Source organism: Pseudochaenichthys georgianus, chromosome 23, assembly GCF_902827115.2.
Source record: "Pseudochaenichthys georgianus chromosome 23, fPseGeo1.2, whole genome shotgun sequence".
Taxonomy (NCBI): domain Eukaryota; kingdom Metazoa; phylum Chordata; class Actinopteri; order Perciformes; family Channichthyidae; genus Pseudochaenichthys; species Pseudochaenichthys georgianus.
Window position 1 is genome coordinate 22840132 of NC_047525.1, and position 14601 is coordinate 22854732.

A 14601-nucleotide genomic window follows, 5' to 3' on the forward strand; every position below is an offset into this window, starting at 1 on the left:
CTCCTGCTCAGCGTTTCCAGCGGTCTCGTGTGAACGGACACGTTAGTTGAGCCGAATGCAAGACTTTTTTGAAAACGCATACGGTGCGCAAACGTTCCCGTGTAAATGGGGTAAAAAGGTTCACATGAACTAAGTTCTAGTTCTGGATTATTTATCCGGAACTATGTTGTGAACGCAACATTTCAAGAACTATCGGAACTATACTGGGAAAAGTACTCCGGTGTGAAAGCGCCTATTGTTTTATTCTTTTTATTTGTATTTCTGTTGTACCTATATGTTCACTTTATGTTTTATATCGTTGCATATCGGTTCAGTCAGAGAGAAGCTATTATGTATTTTACTTAATTTTTATTATCCTACATTTTACCTCCTTGTCTATTAACCTGATAAAATGTGTTGCATGTACCTTTTTAAAGTTCTTAACAAATAATCTGAGGGGAATTTCTTGTTGTTTGTTTTTAACTTGTGATGTGTCGCCATTTTGTACTTTGAGCTGCACGTGTTTCAATAAAGCTTTATTATTATTATTGTTACAGACATCTGTCAAACAACTACATGACTAAACAATTAAACTCATTTCCTTGTCCGTTGGCTTGCAGGCACGAGCCAGCTGAGACACATGCTGCTGAGGGAGGTGGACACCATCTTTGAGTGTAAACTGTGTCGCAGTCTGTTCAGAGGCCTGCCCAACCTCATCACACACAAGAGTACTACTGCCTGTCACGGATGCCCGAGCCCGACGGTTAGTGACGCACGTCAGCATGCACGACCTGCACACACACACACACACACACACACACACACACACACACACACCACACACACACAACACACACACACACACCACACACACACCACACACAACACACACACACACACACACACACACACACACACACACACACACCACACACACACACACACACACACACACACACACACCACACACACACACACCACACACACACACACACACACCACACGCGTCCAGAATACAAACAACTAAACTGCTTTCAAAAATCTAAGCACAAAAACACGACCAGAAAGCTCAATATAAAAATGAAAAGGCAAAGCAGGTAGAACGAGTGCATGCGAGGACATGGAAATGCAATCTTTATCGTATCAACCTGACAAACAGGCAAGAATCAAACTGTATCGGGCACATATGTTAGTTTGTGCCTAATACACAAACTTATGAAGATAATCATTGTTAACTTCTCCACATTTTACTTTAAAGGTCCCCTATTATACTCTCTTTCATCAATATATTATAGCTCTCAGATATATACAAAACATGTCTCTGATTGGCTGAAACACCAAACAGATCATAGCAGCATTACCCATAATCCCCTCTGTTTCAGCCCTGTTTCCAAAGTGCTGATTCTGTGTCTGTTACTTTAGATGAAAATAAGGAGCCCCTCCCCACGCCCCTCTGAGAGACATTTGGTTAAAAAGAACTAGGGATCGACCGATATGGCTTTTTCAAGGCCGATACCGATACCGATTATTAGTAATCAAGGAGACCGATAACCGATATTTGGAACCGATATACATTTGCAGTAGAAAAAAAAAACTTGGTGTCAAAATGTAGAATAACACAAACTCCAACACAACTCAACACAACTTTTTTGAAATGCATTTAAGCATAGCCTATATTATGTTTAATTAACTTTTAAACATTTTACAACTGGTTTCCTCTCTGTGCCCTTTTCTTTAGTGCAGCCATCTGCTATGAGTTAGAGAGAGACAAGAAGTGGGGCTGCAGGCTGACATGCCTAACTAACAATTAGAGATGTCCCGATCCGATCACGTGATCGGGGATCGGAGCCGATCACGTGATTTTCAAAAGATCGGAATCGGAAGAAAAAAATCGGGGATCGGGATTTTTATTTATTTTTCTTAATAATTTTAATTTTTTAATTTAATGTTACAAAACAAAAATGACCATGTTCACGTCTTAAAGTCATCCTGAGGACTTAGTTTTGGTTTAAAATTACACAACATCATGTCTGTGTTGCTTCTTTTGGGCTTGTTTTCAGACCTGCTTATTTCTCTGAAATCTGGCAACAGAGTGGGCGCAGTGTCTAATAGTAGCAGCAAGCTAACGAGAGGCTACGTTCAGCTGGTGACTCGGGAGTCGGGACGGAGAAAATGTCAGGAGTTTGGAAGTATTATAAAATTGAAAGCGAAGGCAGTGTAACAGCCAGATGCAATGTTTGCAAGGCGGAGGTTCCGCGTGGTGGAAAGAACAGAGCTACGTTCAACACGACCAATCTAATACGCTACCTGAGAAACAAACACCAACAACAACACGGCGAGTACACAGCGGCCACTCAGGTAACGGCACTGAAACAAGCGACACTTTCAGAGACTTTCAAAAGGAAAGAGAAACTGAACAGTGAAAAGGCCAAACAATAACAGCCAAGATAGCTGAATTCATCGCGTTGGATGACCAGCCGTTATCTGTTACCTTTTTTTTCTCTTAATGCATAAAGATCGGATCGGGAAAAATCGTTATCGGCAGATTGTCAAAATCAAATGATCGGAATCGGATCGGGAGCAAAAAAAGGTGATCGGGAGGTCCCTACTAACAATAATGCTTAATTTATTATATCTGTCTGTCTAGCATAACATCCCAATAAGCTGCTAGCAACTGCAAAACACTAGTGCTAGCTAATGTTTTGCAAAGTATTAAAAGTGAGGCTATCACAGTAGACCTAACGTTAGACTAGTGGCCTCACTTCTAATATGTTGCTAAACATTTGCTCGATACATGTTGGCTAGCTAACGAGCTTCACATATCAACCTGAAAAACTGCGAGGCTCCACTCGCAGCCCCTCCCCCACTACAGTTACTCCGCTGCGAGACGCTGCACGCACCCCCAACTCTGACTGACTTCCCGCGTCCCTGTGTAACTGGGAAGCTGATAGAATTGCGTCATAAGATCGTGGTACCTTGGTTGCTGATTGGCTAATGGTTACACAAGCTAAAAAAAATCGTTATGACATCATAAAGTGGCCAAAATCTGATCAGCTCACTTTCAGACAGGTTTTTATAGAAATGGATCAAAAAGAGAGAGAATCTTTGTTCAGGGGGGACACATGTTGATGTAGAAGAGACATGAAGAAGAGGGGACACATGTTGATGTAGAAGAGACATGAAGAAGAGGGGACACATGTTGATGTAGAAGAGACATGAAGAAGAGGGGACACATGTTGACGTAGAAGAGACATGAAGAAGAGGATTTTGCATAATAGCTGACCTTTAAAATCGTCACTACAATGTTTCTTCTCTCTCTGTCACGCTTTCGGCCTTCCACTCATTATTCTCCCTAAATGTCCTCCATCGTTACACATGACTCTTTCATCCACACACACACACACACACACACACACACACACACACACACACACACACACACACACACACACACACACACACACACACACACACACACACACACACACACACACACACACACACACACACACACACACACACACACACACACACACACACACACACACACACACACACACACACACACACACACACACAGCAACGTGTTGGATCCATCAATCCTTCCCCCCACTCGGAGTGAGTGGATCTAAGGAAGTCCGCTTAGAGCCGGCAGCATGGCGTTATGAACGTCTCATTAGCACCAGCGTGTCCGATTCTCTGTTCTCTGCTGCTCAGAAGTGGAAGGAGACCACGGAGCCTCTGAGGGTTCTCTGTTTTAATTCAACTCACCTCTCCTCCTAAAAGGGAAATCAATCTCAACACGTATTATGCACAGTGAAATCCACTATAATGATCGGTGTAGTGAGAAAATAACTTAATGAATCTCCTTTCCATCTGCTTGTGGCCTTAATGCTCTTGTTTGTTACAGAGGCAGAAAGTGTATCGTGTTGTTATTTTGATGAATGGAGTAATTGGTGTCTGTTTCTCTCCGTCGAGACGCTGGGCATTCATTGTGCATTTTCTTGTAAACCCCTCAATTTTCCCCACCCTCCCCGACAGCGGACCTTTACAGCCCCCAGGGATGATTTGTGGTGCGAGTGCCCTTACATTGAAACCCACTCTCCATCCTCTCTTTATCTCCCGGTGTAAATAATGGTAGGAAGTAAACTTGCACATTTAGCAAAAGAAAAACATCCACATAAAGGAGGCTTTCGAGAGGCGGAATAATTGCATTCACTTTAAAAGCCCTGCGTGGATAAGATAATGTTCCAAACAAAAAGTGCACAAACAGGAAGTGTGTGAGACCCTCGTCTGCTGAGAAGTGGAGTCACAGAAACCTATTCACATGCTGCCTTTGTTTGTGTCCAGTAGCACACAGGAGAATCAAAGAGACGAGGTGTCTGGTCTTTGGGAGAGGATATGGTCTTTTCAAAATATGGGCTTTTATCTGATGCCACCGTGATGCACTCGTTTCCTCATTATGATGATTTGCTAACTATTAGAAGACTCCTTTCCACTAATTCCTACATTGCCATTCTGGTTTGTTATCTACTTCTGCTACTTTATACTATCAAGGCTACGGGTACATTTTAAAAGCTGCTATAAGGAAACATGGCTTGTGTCCTTTTTTTGTTTTTTCCGATGGAAATCTTAATTTAGTTTAGCTTTCTTTCTGTAAGACCAGAGTTTGGTTTAGATTAAGTTTCCACATGTTACACGGGGACCTCCACTAAGTACACACGGACTCAGGTGGTGCCATTCTTCTTTAGCTAGTCGTAAAAGCTATATAACACCTACAGTAGTAAGACGTCGCTCAATTTCCAGGAGGTTTGTTAAGCAGACTAAAATGCTGTGGCAAGCTCACACCGGTTCTATGCAAAAAACATTAGCTGATGTTGCTAACGGTAGCTACCACTGTCTGAAGCTCCACGCGCTGCAGCCTTGTTCACTAGGTTTGTGGAAAAAACAAAACAAAAGCAAAGCACACTGTGTCTACTTCAGAGACCCTGGGAAATTCAAGCACCCAATGATAAGTGAGCTGGGTCGAGTCTGATATTGGTTTGAGACGCTCAAGGATGCTCGGACCTACCTTGAATTAACCTTAATCAACCCTTCTGTAACTATTATCTTTAATTCTTATAGATTTCCTTCATTTTGATTAATTATAGGTCCGTCGGGTGATGACAAGCAGAGTGTGGCCATGAAGGAATTACTGGACGTCATTTACCCCCGAGCTCCAGACTACGTGGTCCGACTGGAGCCCATTCAGACCAGCAACAAGGCCGTGTTCCAGTACCTCACCACCGAGGAGGAGCTGGCTAGATTTCCATCGCAGACACCCAGGTAGGGGGGGGGCACGCCGATGTTTTTAAATACACTTATTTTGTTAGCGGTTGTTGGGAAAATACTGAATGTATTCTTCCAATATCAGAGTACACATGATAACAAAGACCAGTGTTTCCCCTAGGTTTACTGCTTTGGGGGGTGCTGCCTGAGCGGAGGGGGGGGGGGGGGGGTGCTGCCTGAGCGGAGGGGGGGGGGGGGTGCTGCCTGAGCGGAGAGAGGAGCTGTGGATTATTGTTATTGAAAGTGTTTAGTTTATTTAATAAAAGAGCACATGTTCAATGTGAAAAGGGACAGTAGATATAGATTAGTTGCTATTTGGTTCCAAATTTTAAAACATTTATATAAAAAAAAAAAATTATATATATATATTTTTTTAAACACCTTGAATTTCAGGGGGGGCGCGGGGCTCCGTTGCCGGGGCGCAGCGCCCCTCCAAGACAATGGTAGGGGAAACACTGAAGACCCTACGTATAGAATGAGTAGCTGTGTATGTAACAGGATGTATGATTACCAAGCCGGTGACGAGTGATTATTAACATTTTTAAGTATTCAGAAAAGGTCTGCATTTTGAGATTTTGAGAAAAAGTCAGAATTTTGAGAAAAAGTCAGAATTTTGAGAAAAAGTTAGAATTTTCAGATTTGCAGAAAAAAAAGCCAACATTTTGAGAAAAAACTCAGTATTTTGTACATTACAGGATGTATGATTACCTACAAGACCCGGTATTCCTCCACCTTGTGACTGTGTAACTCCCTCTCTTGTATATCAGCATGTGAAGGACACTGCACATTCTGGAGAGGACCACAGATACATGGATCCTGATTAGTGAAGCTCAAGCCGGGGACGAGTGATATCTTCTTAACAGCGGTTTACAGAGGATTCATGTGGTGTCTCTTGGCTGTCTTCAAATCAAATGGGATTTTAGGAGAGCTTCTCTCGTCTCTGACGGTTTGTCTCGATGTCCTTCACAGTGCTCGAGAGAGTCCGGTAGCGTGGGAGGGAGAGCAGGGGGAGGGAGCCGACAACAGCCAGGCGAGCCAGCCGGAGAGCCACAGCAGCCCGGGACACACTCAGGATAAGAAGAAGTGGGAGGGGGAGGAGGAGGCCAAAGAAGAGCCGCCGCCACCGCCCGAAGACGAGGGCTCCACCAGCGGGGTAAGTGACCCGAGAAACACCTGCCGTGTCCATACGCTCGCTGATGATGTTTCTCACACGTTGTTCCTCTTCCCCCCCCGACCAGGTGGACGATGTGACCATCTCCTGCTGCCTGTGCGGTCAGGACTTCAACTCGCGCCGCAGCATCCGCCGTCACTGTCGCAAAATGCACCAGAGCAAACTGGACGAGCTCCGGAAGTTCACGGAGACACGGACTGTTCCCACCAGCCTGCTCTCCATGGTGAAAGGTGAGAGGTGAAATACAGCCTGCCCCGAAACATTGTGAATGGTTGTGATTGAGAGTCCAGGTAATTATGATAAGAAATGTTTTATAAACCCACCATACGGTCAGTGATTAAAATGTTCCCAACATTTTTGCAAAAAGCAAATGATAATACGGATGTTTTCTTGCGTTGGTGGAAAACTATATTTTCAAGACAAGCAGCCTTAAACTCGTCAGCACTTCATTGGATGCGGAGACATTTCAATGTGTTGTAAATAACTAATGAAAAGAAAAACAATGCTCAATATCTCATTATGGGGACAACACATATTTAGTCTATTCATCATTACGTGACACGAGCTCCGCTCCGTAGTTCTCTTTACTCTTTGTTTGCTATAGAAGTCATTTCTTTCTTCGAGTTTCAAGATAAGGATGAGTAATGATTGTTGTTGTTGCTTCAGGTCGACCGAGGACTCTCAGCACACCGACCGGAAAGTCCTGTCCCGTCTGCATGAAAACCTTCGCCACCAAAGCCAACGTGCGGCGTCACTTCGACGAGGTGCACCGCGGCCTGCGGAGGGATAACATCACCCCCAACATAGCATCTCGCCCCGGACAGCCCCTCAATCTGGAGGTCACCCCCCCCAGGAAGAGCAACAACTCCTCTCCGACGCGTAGCAGCAGCTCCAAGTCGACCCCTGTGACCTCTAAGACTCCGCCTCCCAGCCAAACCCAGTCCAAAGCTCCGAGCACGCCCCCCGCCTCGTCACAGGCGGCCCCTTCCTCCAGCCGCTGCACGCTCTGCAAGAGGAACTACAGCTCTCAGGTTAGTGTGTCAGCGTTCTGTTACGGCCCGTCCACACAGCAGCGTTACAAAAATATTCCACCGCTTCTCTGCCCTTTGACTTTGAATGGGGATGACGTCACTTTGCCTCGCTTTTCGCCGAACTGCATTGTGGGGGAGCGAAGCGAAGATTTCTAGGATTTCCAGGATTTCCAGGATTCAAAAGTTGAGCAATGTTCAACTTTTGAAGCTGAGGTGGAAGCGTCAGCCAATCAAATCCCGTTTATGCAAATCTGACAGTACAAGCGCTAGCCAATCAAACCGCGTGCAAGCTGGGAGAGCCAGACCGCAGTTCCTTTTCTATATTGCTGAAAATGGAGTTCGTTATTACGGTAGCAAATCACCCGGTTCTTTATGACCAGTCGCTAATAACTTACCGGGATACAAACCGGAGGAACCAGCATGGAGGGAGGAGGCAGAGACAGTGGGTGGAACTGGTAGGTTTTCGCCTGTTTGGGGAGTTTATATCCAGTTTACTTCGTTTTAACATTGCTATTGCTTTGAATGTCGGGGGCGGGAGATTCATGTGATTGGTTGTTGGTCGCGTTGCTCGCAAAAAATCCCCAAGCTTTCAGACACGCCCAGCTCCAAGATTTTCAAGATTTTTTTAACGCTGCTGTGTGGACGGGCCGTTAGTGTGCTCCAAACATCTGGAACACACTAGAAACCTGCAGGTCCGCTGCAACTCTTAATACTTTTAAATCCAGGCTGAAGACTTTCCTTTTTGCCGCTGCTTTTAATTGACATATCTCACACTGCACTGTAACTTTTATTCATGTACCTTTTGTCATGCATGTTTTATTATCTTTGCTTTTCAATTAGTGCAGCAGAAACATATTCGAAAATGGCATTTCAAAACACTATGTCTTCACGCTCTCAATGTCTTTCATTGTTGTAAAGCACTTTGAATGACCTTGTGTTGAAAGGTGCTATATCAATAAACTTGCCTTACTCTCAGCTTTTCTAGATTTGAAAAAGTCTCCGTGCCGGGCATCTGTTCTAGTTGGTGCTATTTATCACCTTGTATTGGTTGGAATTCTAAAGGAGGAAAACGATGATTCATTATTATTTCTCTCTGTGTATTTCAGCTCATGTTGAAGAGACACATGCGCATCGTCCACAAAATATACAGCATGAAAAACGTTCGCTCTGCCCCTCCGCCCGCCCCCCCCGCTCCGGCGGCCCCGCCTCCGAGCAGCAGCGCTAACTCCACCACGAGCAACAACGTCAGGGTGAAAGAGGAAGCAGTAGAAGCCTCGGATGAAGAGGAAGAGGAGGAGGAAGAGGAGGAGGAGGAGGAAGAAGAAGAGGAGGAAGTGGACACTAGTCCGACCCCGTCTCCTAGCAACAGCACCGCGACAGCTAAAGGTGTCCCTGTGGCGAACAACGCCATGAAAGTGAAGGAGGAGGAGGCGCCGTCGAGCCCGAAGGTGGCGTCGTTATCCTCGTCATCCTCACGCGGCACCGGACCCTCCAAAACCCCCAAACTGTCGGTGGGCTTCGACTTCAAGCAGCTCTTCTGCAAACTGTGCAAGCGGCAGTTCAGCTCCCGGCAGAACCTCACGAAGCACATCGAGCTGCACACGGACGGCAACGAGATCTTCATCAAGTTCTACCGCTGCCCGCTCTGCCGCTACGAGTCGCGCCGCAAACGGGACGTCCTGCGCCACGTGACGGTGGTCCACAAGAAGTCCTCGGCGTACCTGGGCAAGATCATGCCCAAGCTGGAGAGCCGGGCGGTGAAGAGGCAGGCCGAAGTGGTCCTGAACAGCGGGACCCCCAACAAGAGGATCGGCAGCAGCGGGGTCAAGGAGGAAGTGAACGGGCGCCCGCCTTCTTCCTCCCCCTCTTCCTCCCCTTCGCCTCCCATCACACGCAAGCAGGAGGTCTCCACACCTGCAGCAACCTCCTCCTCTTCATCGTCTTCCTCCTCGCACCCCGCCCCCGCCACTCGCAAACAACAGGAAGTGTCATCGCCGGCGTTAAGCCCCTCCCCTCCCCTCACCCGTAAGCAGGAGAGACAGCAGACGCACCAGCCTCGCCCCGTCAGCCCCCCGCTGACCCGCCGCAGTGAGAAACACACACACCAACGCAGCTCCTACTCCAACAGCTCGCCCGGCAACCAGACGCCACACACCCGGCAACACGACAGCCAATCAGAGTGCAGCGGCTCGTCGTCCTCCACCGAAGTCAGAGTGACCAAGAACTTCTCCCTGCACGCCTGCGACCAGTGCGGGCGAGCCTTCGCCAAGAAGGTACTGGATTTAAACTTCTGATATGCATGTTTCATGGAGTGAGGGATGTTAGTGGATTTAAAAAGTGCATCTGTGTGGAAATGATCAGCTGTAGGAACTCCAGTGTGAGGAGTGGGTGAGACGGTTAGCGTAAAGACACGGACAGCAGGGGTGGCTCTCTCAAAACTTGGATCAAGTGCTTTGAATTTCTGTGAACTGAGTGTGTCTCAAAGTCTCAGTTTTAAAACACAAGTTCTTCCTTTTCAGCGACACAGACGTGAGAGGCTGGTTTTTGACTTATTTATTGTTATGTAAATGTGTGTTTTGTGGAAGAGATGAGACACATTTGAAGATGCCTGAGGACAACTACACATTTTTAACTCAAAAGTGAACTCGTAAATCAAAAATAATTATAACTGCAGTTGATAGATCAAGACGTGCTAAACAGCTGATAGTAAGTAGATGATAACACGACCTTTCCTGTGTTCGTCAGCTGTACCTGGAGTCTCACAAGCGAAGCCATCGCAACGCAGTGACGGCGGCGGCCAGCAGGAGGAAAGGAGTCAGCACCCGCTCCAAATCCCTGGTCTGGTGAAACACTCGGTGAGAACACACTCTCCTCTTCCTCACTGTCCACTCGTCCTCCTCTCAAGTCGCCTGGATTGCTTCCTGTCACGTTACGCCTCTGTTCAGTGTCTTCACAATGAGGTTAAGCAACCAGGCAGAGGTGGAAGAAGTACTCAAATGATTCACTTGAGTCAAGGTAGCAATACTACAGTGTAGACATACTCAGTTACAAGTACAAGTGAAAAAGGTATTTGCATTACAGATATTTTAAGTGCGAAGAGTAAAAGTACCTTTTATGCAAAACGGCCTTTTTAAGCACCTGATATTAAAATAAATAATTGTTTGTGTTCATCACTTTAATGTGGCACTTGGTAAAAGTGGGGTTTATTTGAGTTACTTTTCATACTTAACCTATTATAATATATTATAATGTGTGTCGATTTGAATAAAACTGCATATAAATCTGCAAAATAAATAAATATGTAAAATAAATGTATTAAAGTAAAAAGTGGCATAATGTGAACATACTCAGTACAAGTAACTCAACGTCTTACTTAAGTTCAGTACTTGAGTGTGTGTGTGTGTGTGTGTGTGTGTGTGTGTGTGTGTGTGTGTGTGTGTGTGTGTGTGTGTGTGTGTGTGTGTGTGTGGTGTGTGTGTGTGTGTGTGTGTGTGTGTGTGTGTGTGTGTGTGTGTGTGTGTGTGTGTGTGTGTGTGTGTGTGTGTGTAAAGATAAGAGAAGTGACCGCTCAGCAGGTGTAACAGCTGTTTCCTCTCTGTGTGTGTATAACTCTTCTCATTAGAAATCTTCCTCTTTGTCTAATTGTCTTCCTCTCCTTTTTTATTCCCTCTTGATCTCTCTCTCCGTCTTTTCTCTGCTTCCTTTTGTCGTTGTCTCCTCTCTCTCTCTCCCTCTCTCTCTCTCTCTCTCTCTCTCTCTCTCTCTCTCTGCTCACAGTCCGCAGGGATAACGCCGCTAACAATGAAGGAGCCAATCAAAACTCTCAACGGGAATATAATGGATGAATGGACGGAGCGCAAACCAACAGAAGGAGAGCAAAGGGTTTCCACCTTTTGCTCGAGAACCAAATATAACGTTGGGAACCTTGACATGTATTTGAGTGAAGTGTCATCAGCCGCACAAAGCCGCTGCTATCCACCGAGACTGTAGCAGACAGAGGATTCATTATGCTGTACATATCTGTATCTACTGAATGATCAGAGTCATATGCAGATGGCTCGTTTCTACCGCTTTGCTCTCTGTAGCTGAAGGATGGAGGGTGTGTGTGTGTGTGTGTGTGTGTGTGTGTGTGTGTGTGTGTGTGTGTGTGTGTGTGTGTGTGTGTGTGTGTGTGTGTGTGTGTGTGTGTGTGTGTGTGTGTGTGTGTGTGTGTGTGTGTGTGTGTGGTGTGTGTGTGTGTGTGTGTGTGTGTGTGTGTGTGTGTGTAAGTCAGAACTGGATTGCGACCTACAGAGAAAATCAACTGGAAAGGACATTTGGACACATGTTTGGGTCCAACTTATGTTTCGTGTCATTAAGTTATTTGATACTCTCACATCTACGTGCTCAACAGACACACATTTCTCTATTCCAATTTGATTTACCTGACCTTTCCCCACGAACAATTAAGGCTTGGATATTTCCCTTTACTTGAGAAACTTCCCCCAAGTGTGTCCTCTTGTAAGTCTTCACGTGGCTACATGCTTACCTTGAACATACGAGTTGAAATGTTCTCTTCTAAACGTTGATACTGACAAACCGTCGTATCCAAGTTCCCGAAGTAATCTTCATGCAAGCAGCTCCGTAAACTGACTGACCTTAGTGACCGACAGGGACGTGTTCATTAAGACCAGGGTATGGGTAAGTGAAGGGAACCCCAACATATATTCTTAGTTTCCCCTGAATGAATTGCTTGTGTGCGCTTTGAAAAACAAACGTCTGTCGAGATGTAAATTGTGTTTCCTTACATGTCCCCGTCATGTTGTCCCCGTTTTGTTTGACTGCATGTGAAATCATTTTGTGACGGGCGTTTCCTTTACCTTGACCGTACCCTGTTTTATTTATAAAGCTATATAAAATGTTCGACGAATAGCCTGGTTGTAAGAGAACTGTAAGGCAATGTGAAGTGAGGATTAGGTACTCCTACGGTGGCCCACAGGCGGCACTGCAACGACCCAAAACACTTTCATTCGTTGAAAACGCGCTGCCGTTTCAAAAACGATGCAAATATAAAAACGGTGTCTAAACACAAGAAAACATGACTTTATAATAGCCAACTTTATAACCCCTGAATGTCAGCAAGCGCTCGTGTTTTTCAGCTTTTTAGTGTCCCTGTTTTCGTTATCTGCACGTCTTTTGACACAATTGTGTTTTTAAATTTGCATCGTTTTTGAATGATGGGAAGGGAGGGAAGCATTTCGAGGAAAAGTGACACCTTTACTCAACACAAATCCAACAAACTGCACTAACTATGATGATTTGAAACATAGAAATATGCTTTTTTTTATGCTTGAAGATTAAATCAAATACATGTTCTTCCAATTTATTGAATTATACTTCAATGTAACAGCTCCGTTTAACTGTTGACTCAAAGGTGTGCTTCATAACATTTAAACTATGAAATGACCCCCGATGTGGTGAATTACCACTTCTAATGTGTGAGAATCTAATATAAGGCGAGCAGGAGAGGTGTTTCGGATTGGTTGGTGTCGCAGGAACATAGAAACAATTAACTGGAAGGATTTAATTTCCGAGCAGCCGGTGCAGGAGCTCTGAACTGGTTGTTTGTGGTGTTATAACGGGCCAACATGTGTGAGAAAGCTGCACACTTCTTGTCTCCAAAAGTAAAAAGTTTACATTAAACTTTTCGTTCCTTTTACGAAACTGGGATTTCAACTTTGTGAACTTTTCTTTAAGCTTAAGGGGGCTGCGTTGTTTGACGGCAGCAACAGGAACCCCGAGGTAGTCTCTGAAAACACTGGCACGTGAGTTTGGTGGAAAGAACCGGAGGAAATGTAGAAATGTTTTAATGTCTTAGACGGAAAGCCATGAAAAGGATCAAAACCAGTGGGAAAGGAAAGACCAAACTTTATTTTTATAAACGCTACTGCAACAAGGTCTTATCTTGGTATACATAATAGTTCTAATATTCAGAGTAGTTATCGACTTGAACTTAACTGTTGGTTGACCATGCGCTTCAAACATCGTTAGTTCTGTCACTGTTTCAAACTGTTTGTGTTTCACATTAAATGTCTTTTTTTGTATTTCATTCCTTTTTTGTTGGAAAGAACAGAACTTTAATCGAACCTCACGAGGACATGTTGTAAACTTGTCATCATTTCCTCATCAGCTGTACTATGTTATTAGAGAAGCCTTCAGATGTGACAGGAATGTTAAAACCAACCACTTAATGAATAAAAAATTAACTGCTTCAAACCTCACAGGCGACTGTTTCGTGGCTTCCTCTTGTTCTTTCATGTGTGAGTCATTAGGCTTGTTTGAGACACATTGCGGCTCGCCTCGAAAGTAGACGAGAGTAGCCGATCGCAGCCGGGGGAGGTGTCAAAATGCTCGTCTTAAGTCGGACAGCTCGGACTCGGAGTCGGCTTGACTGGCTGGGTTTGCAATGGCGGAAATTGCGTTGGCGTTTTTCGTTGCAGATGAAGTGGATGCAATAGAAATCCCACATGTATTGTATGGAGAATAACATGATCTAAAGGGACTGTGATTGAGAGAAAATTAAATATTTGTTTACAATAAACATGAATATGTCATTTGTTTGATTTGCATTAAAAGACAATACCATTTTTGATTTAAATGATATTACCTTGTGCATTTGTTGCAGCCCGTGCTTGCTGCATAAGTGCAGCTGCTAAACTGTTATCTGAAAAATAATTTACATCATTTAAAATCATATCCAGATTGTTGGAATGTAATTTAGTTGTTTACTCACCATTTTGTAGTCTTTGGGAAATGTCTTGTGAGACTCTTACAGTGATGTCTCCCTGTCCATCACGCAGTGTAAGCACCACAAATTCCATTTTACCCACTGTAGACAAAGGTGATCTCCATTGCTTTATATAGGTTTGTTAATTCAGTCATGATGAGGAACCACACCAGTGACTGGGTTCCATAATTAGAAATGCTCCTCCCTCTTAATGTTTGCAAAACTGATAGGTGGACAGGCTACAAATGACTAGTCCCTTCAGATCCGCACACATGAAGCTTCATGAGCATGAATTGAACAGACCTGCTGCTGTGTTAATTCTTTAG

The 14601-nt window shown here is 44.7% G+C and overlaps 1 protein-coding gene across 1 annotated transcript in view; it reads left to right on the top strand.

Annotated features, from left to right (window-relative positions):
- Positions 1-11666, top strand: part of znf800b (zinc finger protein 800b) — a 38264-nt gene extending 26598 nt beyond the window's left edge. Inside the window, 9 exon segments of the mRNA XM_034112342.2 lie at positions 600-701; positions 704-742; positions 5130-5304; positions 6277-6460; positions 6546-6708; positions 7145-7509; positions 8616-9782; positions 10255-10364; positions 11287-11666. Coding sequence (XP_033968233.1) covers positions 600-701; positions 704-742; positions 5130-5304; positions 6277-6460; positions 6546-6708; positions 7145-7509; positions 8616-9782; positions 10255-10356 — 2297 coding nt within the window. The 3' untranslated portion in view covers positions 10357-10364; positions 11287-11666.
- The last annotated feature ends 2935 nt before the right edge of the window (positions 11667-14601 follow it).